The sequence below is a fragment of the Pseudozyma hubeiensis genome (genome assembly GCF_000403515.1).
Source record: "Pseudozyma hubeiensis SY62 DNA, scaffold: PHS47, whole genome shotgun sequence".
Lineage (NCBI taxonomy): Eukaryota > Fungi > Basidiomycota > Ustilaginomycetes > Ustilaginales > Ustilaginaceae > Pseudozyma > Pseudozyma hubeiensis.
The window spans coordinates 604,861-619,447 of NW_012133829.1; the positions used below are offsets into that span (position 1 = coordinate 604,861).

The 14,587-nt window shown below is 56.9% G+C and overlaps 5 protein-coding genes across 5 annotated transcripts; 2 read left to right on the forward strand and 3 right to left on the reverse strand.

Annotated features, from left to right (window-relative positions):
- Positions 1–96: 96 nt before the first annotated feature.
- On the reverse strand, positions 97–5,223 carry PHSY_005233 (ABC transporter; the record flags this gene model as incomplete). Its single annotated transcript, XM_012335844.1, has 1 exon — positions 97–5,223. One exon carries the CDS (start codon positions 5,221–5,223, stop codon positions 97–99), a length of 5,127 nt encoding a protein of 1,708 aa, XP_012191234.1.
- A 1,107-nt stretch (positions 5,224–6,330) lies between these two features.
- PHSY_005234 (metal homeostatis protein bsd2) lies at positions 6,331–8,277 on the reverse strand (the record flags this gene model as incomplete). Its single annotated transcript, XM_012335845.1, has 1 exon — positions 6,331–8,277. The coding sequence occupies one exon, from the start codon at positions 8,275–8,277 to the stop codon at positions 6,331–6,333; it is 1,947 nt and encodes a 648-aa protein (XP_012191235.1).
- Positions 8,278–8,703: 426 nt separating this feature from the next.
- Positions 8,704–11,844, forward strand: PHSY_005235 (hypothetical protein; the record flags this gene model as incomplete). Its single annotated transcript, XM_012335846.1, has 1 exon — positions 8,704–11,844. The coding sequence occupies one exon, from the start codon at positions 8,704–8,706 to the stop codon at positions 11,842–11,844; it is 3,141 nt and encodes a 1,046-aa protein (XP_012191236.1).
- A 259-nt stretch (positions 11,845–12,103) lies between these two features.
- On the reverse strand, positions 12,104–12,539 carry PHSY_005236 (expressed protein; the record flags this gene model as incomplete). Its single annotated transcript, XM_012335847.1, has 3 exons — positions 12,104–12,169; positions 12,264–12,347; positions 12,432–12,539. The coding sequence occupies 3 exons, from the start codon at positions 12,537–12,539 to the stop codon at positions 12,104–12,106; spliced, it is 258 nt and encodes an 85-aa protein (XP_012191237.1).
- Positions 12,540–13,062: 523 nt separating this feature from the next.
- Positions 13,063–14,526, forward strand: PHSY_005237 (WD repeat-containing protein; the record flags this gene model as incomplete). Its single annotated transcript, XM_012335848.1, has 1 exon — positions 13,063–14,526. One exon carries the CDS (start codon positions 13,063–13,065, stop codon positions 14,524–14,526), a length of 1,464 nt encoding a protein of 487 aa, XP_012191238.1.
- Between the last annotated feature and the right edge of the window lie 61 nt (positions 14,527–14,587).

The following is a 14,587-nucleotide window of genomic DNA, read 5'->3' on the forward strand; positions in this document are numbered from 1 at the left end:
GCATCAATGTTCTGTATTTCTCACCAACAATGAGACACCAAAGTAGAGCTTGGATCCGTGTTCTTCCGCATACATCGACACGCATCATCCTGCCCCTTACAATCCCATCAACCTCTTCAGATCCGCATACTCCTCCTGCCCCGTGCTCTTCGCCAACCTCGTAAACCACCCATCCTCCCTCCCAAGCAGCTCCCTCGGACTACCCCTCTCCACCACTTTGCCCTTGTCCAACACCACCACCGTATCGAACCCGATGATCGTGCGCAACCTGTGCGCGATCGCCAACACCGTCGTACCGTGTTCGCTGAAGTGCGCGTCCAGCAGCGACTGGATCTTGGCGTCCGTCGTGTAGTCGATCGACGAAGTGGATTCGTCCAGCACGACGATCTTGTTGGCAGCACGGTTGTCGGTGGAGGAGGAGAGGAGGATGCGCGAGAGCGAGAGGAGTTGTTTTTGGCCGGAGGAGAGGTTGCTTCCGCTCTCTTCGATGCGCGATTCGAGCGATGAGAGCGTTCCGGAGTCGTCACTGTCGTCAGCGGTCTGGGAGGTGGAGGAGAGAAGGGTGGAGGAGCTGGTACTTTCTCCACCTGGTTGACGAAGAGTTGTATCGAAGGTTCCGTATCCGTTGGTCTTTTCTTTGAGGAGGCCGACTTTGATGAGCACGCGCGTGATGTCCGTGTCGGTGTGCGTTTCAAGAGGATCGACAGCGCTTCGCAGCGTTCCGGAGAGGATGAGAGGGTCCTGCGGTACGATCTTCATCCTGCTCCTCAGAGTTTTGAGGCCGATCCTGCCGATGTCGACGTCATCGATCAGGATGTGACCGGATCGATACTCGAAGAACCTGAACAGCGCAGATACCAAGGTAGATTTGCCGCTTCCGGTAGCACCGACGATACCCACCCTCTCGCCCGCTCGGATCGACAGCGTGATGCCATCCAACACATCCGGCAGGTTCTCCGCGTACGCCAGGTGAAGGTCTTGAATCTCGATCGCTCCCTTCTCCGGCCAACTCGTCGACACCGATGATTCCTGCGTTCCAGTGGGAGCCGAATCCAGCGGTTCCGTTTCGATCCCAAAGTACTCCATCACACGTTCCACCGCAACCAACCCTTGCTCCACGTTCGACAGCGACCTCATGCCATACGTCAACATCGCTGTCAGACTCTGAACGAAGCTCAACGTGAACCCTGCCCTCGCCGCCGTGAAACCCGGCGATAAGGTTACCACCAACACCGTCGAGATCACCACGCCCGAACTCGCCAAACTCAGCAGCAGCGACTGCCACTGTCTCACCGTCCCCTGCCAAAAGTAGAACGTCATGTTCTCGTCCAGCCTCTCCATCAACGTCGCAAAGTACGCTCCGGACGAGCCGAAGGCGCGCACGGTGACGACGCCGGTGATGAGGTCGGTGAAGCAGGTGATACGTTTCGAGGCCGAGTTCGAGTCGAGTCGTTTAAGGTCTCGCGCAGCGAGGGTGAAGGTTGCCACGATGTAGTAGAATATGGGAGCCAAAAAGAGGAGGATGACAATGACGATGGGACCGCCACCGAGCCAGGTGGCGATGAGAGCGGCGAAAGCCGTCATGAGGCATTTGACCGCCTCGGTGAGTTCTTCGGCGATGTTCGAGTCGATGGCTTCCATGTCTCGCCCAAAGCGATTGAGGAGTCTTCCGGAGGGTGTCGAGTCGTGGAAGCGGAGGGGTGCGCGGAGTACGGTTCGGAGCAATTGGTCGAAGAGTCGTTTGCCTGCGAGGAGGGAGGCGATGCAGATGAATGCGTAACCGGCCGTCATGCCAAAGACCTGGATGAGTTGGATGACGACCCAGCGAGCGAGCCACCATTCCGTGGTGTGCTCTTGCGTGGTGGAGGATTGAGCCCAGAGACGCAGCCACCAGTTGGCACCGAGGTCGGAGAATGCGTTGACGGCAAAGCTGCCCATCAGCGCAAGCCAGAGCAAGGCACCACCGCCAGCACGAATGTATCCGCTGTAGACGGCAGACGAGACTCGTCCCTCTGCTCTGCCTTCTTCCGTCACCTGCTTGTGCGCTTCATCCGCCGCCGCTGCTTCTTCGTCCTCGGGCCGACCGTCGTGTAAACCTGAAATATGACTAAACGCCGAAGTCGATGGCGGTCTTCTCAATCCCTCCCTTCCCTCTCCAGCTCCAATCGTCCTCTGCGAGAACGCCGACGCAGCGGCGTTCTTGTTCCCACCGTTCTCCAACAATCCACTCTCCTCATCCGCCTCCTCCTCATCGCTGTTGTTGGCTGAGTTTGCCGCGGTGCTACTGTTCGATCCGAAATTTGGCGTCTCCTCGCCGCCAGCATCCTCACCTTTCTCTTCACTCTCCAGTCCTTGATAGTAGATGCTGCTCGTGAACTGCCCCGCACTTCCAAAGAACGCCTGCCTGCCCTCCTGCAGAACCAACACCTTCTTACACCTCCCCGCCATCAACCTCACGTGGTGCGTCACCAAAATCGTCGTCCTCCCTTCCAGCAACCCACCCTTCCCACCATCGAACAGCTTCTCGCACACGTGCTTCGTCGTATGCGAATCCAACGCCGACAAACAGTCGTCGATCAACACGGTGCCAGCGTGAGAGTAGACAGCCCTTGCGAGCGAGATGCGTGCCTTTTGGCCTCCGGAGAGGTTGGTACCTCCCTCGCCGATCTCGGTGCGATCGCCGTCCTTGAAGATCTTGAGGTCGGGTTTGAGACCGCATGCGAAGATGACGGAGCGGTAGCGGTGCGCGTTGTATTCGAGGCCGAAGAGGATGTTCTCGCGGACGGTGGCGTTGAAGAGGAAGGGTCGTTGCGGGGCGTAAGCGGAGAGGGAGAGGTCGATCCACCACGAACGACCTTGTGAGGAGGCTGAGCGAGCGGAGTAGAGGGAAGCTGCGGGATGGGAGCGTGGACAATCGATGCTGCCAGAGAGCAGATTGGCCTCGCCGAGGAGTGAGAGGAGGAGGAGCGTCTTTCCTGATCCGATTTTGCCGCAGACGAGGTTCGTTTGACCCACTTCGAATGCCGCTTCCGGGATCGAGAGTGTGAACGTCGGTGCCGACGTCGGTATCGAGGACTTTTTGGGAACATCATCACCATCCGACGGCCAGGTGATCTCAGCGTGCCTGAGCTCGATCCTTCCCACACCAGAACTCGCTCTCGCAGCTAAGTCCTTGGCACCGCTCAACGTCTGCGGTCTGTACTCGTGGCCGTGAATCTCCACCTCGCCCGTCTCCATATACACTGCGATACGCTTCATCGAAACCCATCCCTGGATGATGTTCAAAAAGTTGCTCGGCAAATAACTCACCGCGAATCTCAACTCCATCAACACCGCCACCGCCGGGAAAGCCACGGACGCAGTCAACGTGTTCCCATCCACCAAGGTGTACCATCCGAAAGCAACAACGATCGTCAACATGGGAACGAGCGCAAAGAAGCCTCCAAAGAAGGTGTACACGGCCCAACTCTGGGCTTGGCACTTGAGCTCGGCCCTCCTCTCCAGCATGATCTTTTCACCGATCTCGTCCTCCCAAGCTTCGTATTTGACCATGCGGATCGCGCGGATGGCTTCGGAGAGCAGCATGACTCGCCGATCGCGCGTCATTTGCAACCTTTCGTCGATGCGCTTGGTGACTTTTCCAAGAACCAGGGCGATGGGTTGCATGATAGCGGCTACAGCAAGACCAATGAGCGCACCGTTGCCGAGGAGGTAGTAGGCCGAGTACCCTCCGACGAACACTTCGAGAGGACCCATGATGCCGAAGCTATACATGTCGAGGCGAGAAAAGATGCGCGTCACGTCCGTGGTCACGAGGTTGATCACTTGAGAGGGAGACGAGAAGGAACCACCGCCCTCCTGCTCTTCGCTCTCGTCGGTGGCGCTGGCGTCCTTTGCGTTGACCTCGGTTTCTTTGGCGGAAGCTTCCTTCTGACGCAGCCTCTTCCACGCTAGCAAGGTGGTGAGCTGCGTCTGCACTTTGGCCTTGAGGAATACAGTGAGTGGGCGGAAGTAGTAGTAGATGAGAAAGTTTTCGAAAAAGAGGATGAGGTAGAAAGAAGCCGAATAGATGAGTGTGGACCTTGCCCTCTTGGCCACGGTATCGTGTACGTCGCCTTTCCCGGCTCGCAGTGAGGCTTCATAACTCTCTATGCCATCGAGCAACAGCTTGAGACCCAGCTTAGGCGCGTAGAATGCAAACGTGACGATCAGCAGCATGATCGCGGTCTGTACAAGCTGAGCAGCATTGCACTTGACCAACGCGCTCAGCAGCGCCCGCGCTTTGACGCTGTCCGTACGCTCCGCGCCGTTCGGCACCTTGGCAAGCGACTTTGCGAGCGAACGCCGATACTCGCGAATCATCTCCTCAGCAAGGATCGCCGATCTGAAAGTATAATCGAGCGCAGGGATATCGTCTTGATCGATACGACTTTCCCGGTAAGCCTTGCCGACGACGGGAGCAGCGAGGAATCCCCAGACGTCCTGAGCCACCGAACCACCACCGACGGCATTGCGAACAACTGTTCTCGCGGACAAGCTGTCTGTCGCCTCGACGCGAATAGCAGGACCAGTGGGGGAGAAGAATGCTAGCAAAAAGACGACGAAGCTAGATACGATATTGACGGCGTGCAATACGACATTTGAGTCACCACCTAACCCGGGGAGAGAAAGCTTGTAGTCCATGAGGAAGACGAGCAGCTGAGCTAGGAGGTAGACCATGCTGAGGGTTGAGATGAAGACGAGTCGAGTGGATTCGGCCAGATGGAGGTCGAGCATGGCGAGCACCACTGTGAGGGTGCGCAAAGCTGCGCACGTCGAGGTAAAGTAGATGGTGGTCTGTAGTGATTGCGCTGCATCTCGATCAACGAAAACTTGTGTCACGATGGAAGTGGCATCCACCGCCAACCCGATGACGGCAAGTACAGCGATACCAATATGCACCACCAAGCGTTTTGATTCGTAGCTGGCAGCATCGACCGGTGTACCAAGAGCCTTGCGCAGCTCAAAAGGATACCCGTCCACCTCGTGCTTCACGGCTATCTCTGCGCCGTCGAGCGAGGCGTCAGGAGATTCATCATCGACACTGCTGAGACGTGTGTAGCCTGCAGGATTGGGAGGTTGTGAAGAGGTAGAGGACGGCGAAAAGAGGAGGTAGAGGAGCACGACGAGGATGCTCGACGCCAGGGTTGCAGCTGATAGCGTGTATTGATCCCAAAGCGGCATAGGTATGTTGGGCGATGGGAGAGCAGTAGCGAAGGCTGGCCTGCCCGTTACGCTACGATGCAGCTCGTGCCAAGGTGGTATTGATGGAATCATGGTTCTGACTGTCCAGTGTGGAATAATGTGGGACGTCGTTATAACGAGCAGCGTTCGACCTGAGAGAAAGTTGAGCACAGCTGACACGGGCCTTGGACGGAAATCTTCTGTGCGCGAATTCTTCGCTGATGAGCCGTCGAGGATGGGCTCTATTGATCCGCCCTCGGCAACGGCGTTGTGTGTGGTTCAATGAATCTTTTTGAGTGGGAACCGGGAAGCCTGGACGCAATACGGAGTCGGACGATCGAGCGAGCGAGCTATTGTGCTGTAGATATACAGGTGGACTGTGTTGAGTTTTTGTACGAGAAGGTCAAGAAGGAAGAACAGATAGGATAGGAGGGAGCACTTTCCACGTCCGGCTCTTGATCGACGCTTTTTAACTATTCCGCTTCTTCTTCCACCAGCATCGATGATACCAAGCAATACTCTGACGACCAAAGCGCAACACCGAATCTTCTTATCATGCACCGAACCACTCAACGTCGAGCTCTAAAACAAGCCGAAAGGTTACTATTGACCGTTTTAGCCGACGCAGTGCGGCGTAATGCATATTTGTGCGTTTGTGCCGACGGTGGACGAAATCAACTGGACTGACAAAGTGCCTCTTGACATGGCGAGCTGTCAAAAAAAAAACCTCAGGTGCCGAACAAAGAATTGAATTTCACAGCGGAACAAGCTCTTCCGTCGACCCTGACTCGTCCACACCCAAACTCAGCTCCGCGGCTTACCTCGGTCTCTGTCCTACCGTCGAGTCAGATACCACCCGTCTCGCTAGCGTCCAGCACAGTCACACACCCTTGTCCGATCATATATACGGGCATGGCCGAGTCACCATCACACCCCGCTGCACATCTTCATCATACATGACAGCTGGCGCATTCGGCAGCGTCTTCAATTCGGACAAGCGAACAGCGAGTGATGAAAGCAAGTGACATTGGAAAAAATGACTGTGTATATAGAATGCGAGGGACAAATGCTCCAGAAACAATGCTATCTTTGACAAACCAACAGGTATTATACAAGACCGGTGCGACGCATATCATCCAACAAGCGCCGTTCCGCTGGGTTCAGCTGGGCGTCCTGCGCATCCAGTCCATCTTCATCTTCCAGATCGGCGATGCTGGTGGGATGATCGAACGACGTGCCCGAACGAGCCTGCTGTCTTGAACCCGAGCGTGTACGACCAAGGCGGTGTCCTACGCCGGGAAAGAGGATCCAATCCTCGCCCGAACCTCGTGCGCTTGCACCGCGACCCGCGCTAAAGACGGAGCGGAAGCGGTTGACAAATGCGCTTGCACCTGTGGTTGTCGTGTCGTTGCTGTTGGCTTCATTGTTGGCGTTGCTCGACGACGATTCCTGTTCGCGGTGGGCGGCGTCGACTAGCGACTTGCCCCATCGCCAGATTCGCCAGTAGCTGAGCATGCTCGAGAGTAGGATGGTCCACCCGATCACCATGAGCACGTAGGCAAGCCATTCGGTGGATTGACTCATCGAATCCGTGATGCTCTGGTCGCCCACGTTGACTGGTTGGCCATCGGCTTGTGCTGCAAACAGATCGGCGAGTGTCTGGCCATCCACCGATGGCTGTGCAGGCTGCACTGTGCGCGAAAGCCATCCTCTTCTTCTGCGAACGCCTCCGTCGCCAGCATCCAGATCTTCGCCGAACCAACCTGCACCTCCGGCTCCCGGCGAGACGGCAACGCCACCTCCGTTGAAATCGCCCGAACCAATGATCTTGCCCTCGGCAATCTCGGCCGCCCTGGTGCGAAGGTAGAAGCCGTACTGGATGAGCGTGACGCCCAATCCGGCACGGCTGCCGCACCGCGCGGCATGTGTTGTGTGGAGCAGGTAGGTGAGCAAGAAGCCCACAAATTGGAACGTCATGGAAACGAGCAGGTTCCAGGCAAATCCGAAAAAGTTGCCTACGGCCAAGCCTTCGACGATGAGATCTTCGATGGCACCCACGTGAGCACCTCCAGGTGTCCAGCCGAGTCCGTTGGCGAGCGGATGGACGCTGCCACCGAGGATGGTGGTCTCCCAGTACTGAGGCACTGCGTCGGCAGCCGCAATCTCGTAGGTGGGTGGCTGCATGTCGTCCTCGAGATCATCGTCGTCACCACGGTCGTCGGTGCCTCCGGCATTGTGACCACGTCGACGGCGCTCAGGCTTGGCACTTAAGTTGGCAAATACGCCGTCTTGGCCGATGCCGCCACCAACTACACGAGGCCGATGCACGCCCGCACGACCACCGTTCTGTGTAGAGAGGGATGTGTATCTTGCGCCTGGAATGCCCATGCCAACAAAGCGGCCGAATCTCCCGAGAGCAAAGCGCATTCTGTCGCTCCTGGAGAGATGCTCCGAGGCGTCTGTGCTGATGCCGCCGCTGCCGCTGCCGCCGCTGGAAGTGGGCAAGGAGCTGTAGCCGTTGCGGTGAACTTGGCTGCCGCTGGCTGCATGAAGCGAGTCGTCCGCGTCGTTGCCACCTTCGAAGCTCATGTCTATTGTGCGGTGGTCGGCGTTGGTAGCATCTGTGGTCGCAGCAGCAGCAGCATCGGTTCGTGGGCTGGTCGCATTGGATGAAGGTGGTGGACGCCTTGTCACTGTGGGGAAGTATTCGGGACGTTCAAAGTCGTAAGCGGGAGTGTTGCCATTGCTGCGGTTCAATCGCGACGGTGTGCGGAAACCACTGGGAATCGGGGCCCCGGATGCGCTTGCATTGGCTCTATTTGCTCCCAGCGGATCATTGACAGAAGCGGTGGTGGTGGAGTGTGAGTCAGCCTCGGGCAGCACATCGCCGGCGTCGAAAAACACATCGGTGGATGCGGATGGACCTGCCAAAGATGAGCTAGCTTGGGTATAATCTGGCAGGCCTGGATCGGTCTCTGCTGGTCCGTTAAACGCTGCGAACAGTTCGTCCGATCTGCGCGAGTGAGAGCTAGAGGGTGCGCCTGGGCGAGCCATGACGGCTGCGGTGGCGAGCTGCGGCTGTATGAGTCACTGAATGATGGTGATATGAGGCGACACGGAGGGTGTTGTAGCCGGGTAGTGGGAGAGTATAGGTATAGTATGATGGTGGTGGAGATGGTGATGAGAACGGAGATAGGGTTTGGTGATGTGTACGAGGGAGTGAGTGCCAAGCAAAAGTGCGCGTGCTAGGCAAGGATTGACTGCTCCAGTGGCGCCAACCGTGCTCGCTGATATCATACTGCGCTGCATTGTGCTGTGCTGTGCTGTGCCGGTTTTGGACTCAGCTCGATTTTGGCTGAATGAGGCCACGCAGCCAAATTCCCACAGTGTGGCTTGGCAGCGGCTGGCACTTCTCTCGAATGTTACGGTTCAATTTACCTCACATGTTTCGTGAATTGGCCTCCACCGTGTCGAGAAGGAATGGCAAAGTCTGTGCGAACCGTTACTCGAGCCAACACTTCCGCTCCTTCTCCATCATCTAAGTTAGTCCTGCTCTCTCGTCTCGTCTCGGCTGCTGGAGACAAGATGGCGACGACAGACACAGGCGGATCTGCTCCTGCAATGCTCGAGCCGCATCAGCTCGCCGCCTCTCTCGCTCCTCCCACCCACGATCAACAGATCAGCTACGTCGTCGAGCACTGCAACTACATACTCACCCAGCTCGCTTCAGACTCTCTCTCGCCATCGCTCGTCTCGCATTCTGCAGACTCACAGCACGCTCCCGTCTTCACCACCCTACCATCTTCGTCCTCGCTGGAAGCCTACCTCGATCAGCTCACTTCGGCTCAGAAACAAGCCGACGCCCGCACCGCCCACCTCGAATCGCAGCTGCGAAACCAGCTCCTATCCAGCTTGTCTGGTGTCAAGCTTCTCAAGCAGAAGCTTTCATCCCTTCCAGATGACATCGCCACGACCGAAGACAAGCTGCTCGACCTCTGTGAGGATCTTGTCATAGCTAGTTCGAGCACGTCTGCTGTTCCCGAGTCCAGCAGGGACGGCGCAGCTACCTTGATGAACAGGCTCGACCAACTGCATACTGCCATCGACCAGCTTCACAAAGCGAAAGCATACTTTTCCATCCTGGCACAGGCAGAGGATCTTCGTCTTGCCGTCGCACGATGCGACCAGGACCAGGCGCAGAGGGAACAGGCGCTCCACCACCTCTCGGAGCTCGATGCCCTCGTTCGAAAAGTCGAGAAGCTCTCTGCCGCAGGCTCCGAACAGCCTGAAGTCGGAGGAGATGAGCCCAAGCTCGTCTCCTTCTTGCGTTCACAGCGATCTGTCGCTTTCAAGACGCTGCGAAAAGCCAGGTGCGCCAGACTCTCAGAAGCGATTCAGCAGACGGGTTGGTCGCAGGCTAATGCCGATCTCTCCACCACCAAAGACGAAGCTGGCGATCCCAACGGCCTTTCGGCGGCCAAGCTTCTCGGGAGCGAACGAGTAAAGCTAGCCTGGTTAGACGTCTGCGAGCTTCAGGATGCTGCCGAGCAACTCGGCTTGCTCAGCCGCGCCACCGCAAAGCCGTCCTCCAAATCACATTCGCAGCCAACACAGCACGAGGCGATCACCGCTGGCAGTGACAAGTATCAACCGCTGCTCACCACTCAATGTCTCGTCGAGCCTATGCTCCTCCGCTTCCGCTACCACTTCGACGGCGACCGCTCGACTAACCGTCTCGACAAACCCGAATGGTTCCTCTCGCACATCGCTTCGCTCATCCGCGCGCAAGCTCCACTCTTCCACCCACCGACGCACGGCGTTCCCGGCTCGGGCGGTGTCGTCGTCCGACTAAATCGGGCCTACGCGAACGCTTCCTCCTCACGCAAACCGTACCGTCACATCGACACCTACGCCGAGCTCATCCACGGCTTGCTCACCCCTCTGCGTCGCAAACTCGCCTCCACCATGCCTGCGCTCCTGGATCACCCTTCTCTGCTCGCACACACCGTGTTCCAAGCCCTGACGTTCGACGCCGACCTCGCCGAATCCTTTCCACCATCGCTCACCGTGCTCGGTGGTGCTGGTACGAGAAAGATCTCGGACGACATCCTGGACAACACAGAGTGGTTCAATCGGTGGTTGGATGGCGAAAAGGAATTCGCTTTGCGGAGGTTTGAAGAGATTGTGAATGCTGCGGATGCATGGGCGATAGGAAGTTCGGATAGCGTGGCTGACGATGACGAGCAGGTGTTCTACTCCGCCGGTTCTACCAACACAGAGGATGAGGTGGAGGGGCAGAGGACCACGAAATCGGCTCGATCGACCATGGAGATCCTCGAATCTGTTTCCGAGAGATACCGACCACTTCCCTCGCTCTCGCAACGACTTTCCTTCCTCGCCATCGTACAGCTTCCCATCCTCCGATCGTACGCGCAGCGGTTGACACGAAGTCTGGACGCGTTCGAGTCGCTCTCGTCCGCCTTTGCGCGCGCTATGCCGGGAGAGATCACCAGCGCAACTTCGGGCTCGGGCACTTCCGATTCAGACATGGTGAAGGGATTGCGTGGATTGGGTCGACTGGTGAAGGCTCTGCTGTCGGCGCAGTACGTGTGCGAGGAGCTGGAACGGTGGAGCGAAACCTCCGCATTCGTCGAACTGTCCTCTGCGCTCGACTCAACCCAGGAAGGCAGGCAGCTCGCCTTGGGGCTGCGCAAAGATCAGGGTGTGGAGGAGGATAGAGAGTTGGACGCGGCGAGTTTGGGTATGCTGTTGAGAAGAGGGTTGAAGAGAGGTGCTGCCGTAGCCCGACCTTTGGCGGCGGGTTCGAGTGGAAGTGCGGTGGGGAGTGGCGAGGCTGGCGTGGGTACGCCCAAGCTGGGCGATGTGGGGAGCAGACAGGTGTTGAACGAATGGGGAAGGTTCGGAGTGTGGGAGGAGCCGAGGATGAAGTTCGGGGATATCGCGGCGAGGGCGGTGATGGCGGTGGAGAGGTTGATCACGAGCGAAGTGCTGGAACTGCTCCGACCGTACGTGCTGCGAAGATGGGACCAACAAGAGCAGGAGGAGGACGCGGAAGAAGAGACAATTCCGACGCCAACGCTCATCCCAAGTTTGTCCATGTTCTCCTCTCACCTGGGACACCTCGCGTCGATCTTACCCAAGGAAACGCTTCTGCCGATCTACCGACACGTCTCTTCTTCGGTCGCCAACGCGCTCGTCGAACGGATCGTCATGGCCGGTGGTTCCAAGCGCTTCACCTTCGCTGGAGGCGTACGGTTCGAACGCGATCTCAAGGAAGGTTGGCTAGGAGTGGTGCGGGAATTGGTGGAGGCGAATGCCGGCAAGCGAGACGGAGCTTTGGGTAGGAGACCCGAGGCGCCTTGGAAGCCGGTGTTGGACGCAGCGACACTGCTGAGGCTGCCGAGTTCTACAAGTGGAGCAGGAAAGGGTGCGGACGGAGTGACGTTGGCTAAGGCGGTGCAGATCGTGTTCGACGCTACGGACGAAGGTGGTGTCAAGGGTGAGGAGTACAAGGTGTTGTTGGAGAGGTTGGGCAACGTGGATGATACGAAGATCAATGTGAGGGAGGTGCTGAGGAGGAGGGTCGAGGTGTGGAAGTAGGGGAGACGCGGATGCGGCTGCTGTACTATCATCTCACTTTGAATCAACGATACTCTCACATTGCCAGGTCGTTGGTCGTTGCTCGCAAACATTCTGTGCAACAGCAGTCTTGCAAGAAGTCCTTCAAAAACCCGTGCCGGACGCGGGTGCTTGACGACTCGCGGCGTGCACCATCACCAGCCTATATCTAGATCTAAATAAGATTCTTGGAATTGCATCGCGACGACGGGAAGGCCAGCATGATGTAGCTACTTGCAGATCAAGATAGCTTCTCGGTGCTCCAGGCCGAGTTGGTCGCAAACTCTTTCGGTGCTATAGGGTTTGTCTGTGCACGATCAAAAGATTGTTTCCTCGACATCAGTATCTGCTCTCGATCTCTGCACTTTGCGCGCATCGGTTTGCTTTTTCCCAAAACTTACACTTTGACCTCTCAAACTGCCAGTCAACCGTTCATCTCTCTTCATCATCATTCGCTCCCAGTCGTCGAGCGAGTGTCGAATTGGCTGTTTGGAAAAGGAAAGCAGATCTCGAAATCAGTGTTGGTTCTATGGATTCAAGACAGGACAAGAACGGTGAGCGAAACGAACCTTGCCATCCTCAGCAAGACGTCGGACGACGTTGTAGCCGGTACCGGCGACGCCAAACATGACGACCACCATGGACATGTGAAGGACTGCTTCGAATGGAACTGGCATGATGTGCGTTGTCGCCGAGAGGGTGTGTGCGGTGTTGTCGAGAGGTGGGTGGTGAAGTGTCGAGTCCAGTCTGCTGCTTCCTTCGAGGCTAAAGGCGTTCGAGGAACGGAGAATGCGAGCGTGAGGGGACCGTTGAGGATGGTGGTTGGTGGTGGTTGGTGTTAAGGAATATGGAGGATTCTAGATCGGCGACATTGTCAAGCGCTGCTGCCTTTCGGTTCCGATCAATTTTGCTTTTCTTCCAGCATGTGTCGAACTTCGATTCAACATTTTGCGCTATCTGCCAAGTCCGTGCACCGACCACTGTTGGAGGAATTTGTGCCGCTTTTCTGAATTCCCTTTTTTTAATCCTTTCGGATGTTTGTTCAGAGATAAATGTCATCGGACCCTGACTTCGTTGTTCATCGTCCTCCTCATCACTGTCATCTCGACCATCGAACACACGCACCTTTCTACAGCATCGGAGGCATACTCTCATCACTGACCGCTGAAGTATCTGCGCTCCCATCGTCAAGCCTTCGCCATGGACATCCCACTCTCGAGCGACGCGCTCGATCTCACGTTCCACCCCTCCTCCTCCACCAACCTGCTCGCCGTCGGCCTCATCTCTGGCAAGATCCAACTCATCGACTACTCCGACTACCTCTCCTCCCCTTCCTCCTCACGCACACCCGCACAACCACCACTCAAAAGATTCAAGACCACCTCTTCCCCTCTCACTTCGGAAACCTCGCCGACGCCGAAACTCTATCGAAAAGTATACACCTCACGTCCCAGCAAGAAATCATGTCGAGGCTTGCACTTCTCCACCACCGGCACCAGCATCTTCTCTGTCTCCAAGGACAAGTCCCTCTACTCGACCGATACCGAGACGGGCAAAGTGGTGCAGAGCTGGGACGAGGTGCACGAGGCGGCTCCGAGTCGGGTTTTGCCGGTGGATGAGAATCTGGTTGTCACGGGTGATGATGAAGGGGTGGTGCGGCTTTGGGATGTCAGGAAGGAGAGTGGGAGGGGGGTGAAACCGGTTAGGCAGTGGGAACATCATTTCGACTGGATTACGGATATGGTCTACCTTCCGGAACTGCCCGTGCCCAAGCGGGAGAGGAAGAACGAAGTGAAAAAGTCGAAACTCCAACTCAAAAAGCAGAGGAGGAGAGAGAGACAAGCTGCGCTACTTAAAGAACAATCCGCCAAAAACGACGACGACGACGATGACGATTCGGACGACGATTCGGATGAGCCGGACAAAGTTGAAAGTAGATCCAGACTCATCGTCACCTCCGGCGACGGATCGCTCAGCAGCATCGACCTGCTCACCTCCGGTCCAACCTCGTTCGAACAATCCGAAGACCAGGAGGACGAGCTGCTGTCCATCACCTCCATCCGCTCCTCCACCAAGCTCGTCGTCGGCACCCAACTCGGCATCCTCTCGCTGTGGACCCCCTCCCGAGGTCTGCTCGACCACGTCGATCGTGTTCCCGGTCACCCCGCTAGCGTCGACACCCTCGTCACCCTCGACAGCGAAACCGTCCTCACAGGCAGTTCCGACGGTCTCGTCCGAGTCGTCCAGATCCTTCCGTCCAAATTGTTGGGTGTGATCGCAAGTCACGATGGCTTGCCCGTGGAGAGGATGAAGAGGAAGGAGAGCGTGTTGGCGAGTATTGGGCATAGCAATTCGGTCAAATTGACCGATCTGACGCCCTTGCTGGAGGATGAGGAGGATGGAGATAGCGAGGGAGAGGGGAGTGCGTTGGGCATTGTCGGTTTGGCAAGCGATGATCAGGATAGTGATGATGAGGAGGACGACGAGGAAGAGGAGCAAGACGGAGACGAGCAGGATGACGTTGTGGTTGGACTTGATCAGGACGATCAAGACGACGATGATGATGATGATGACGTTGAGGAAGGGGACCAAGATAGCGATTCTGAGGACGTCGCTCCGTCTAAAAAGAAGGCTGCAAAGGGAGGATTTTTCTCCGATCTCTGACATCCTTCCCGACAAAATTGCACAGTCTCTATCCCTCACACATCGCACACCCCTCACACAT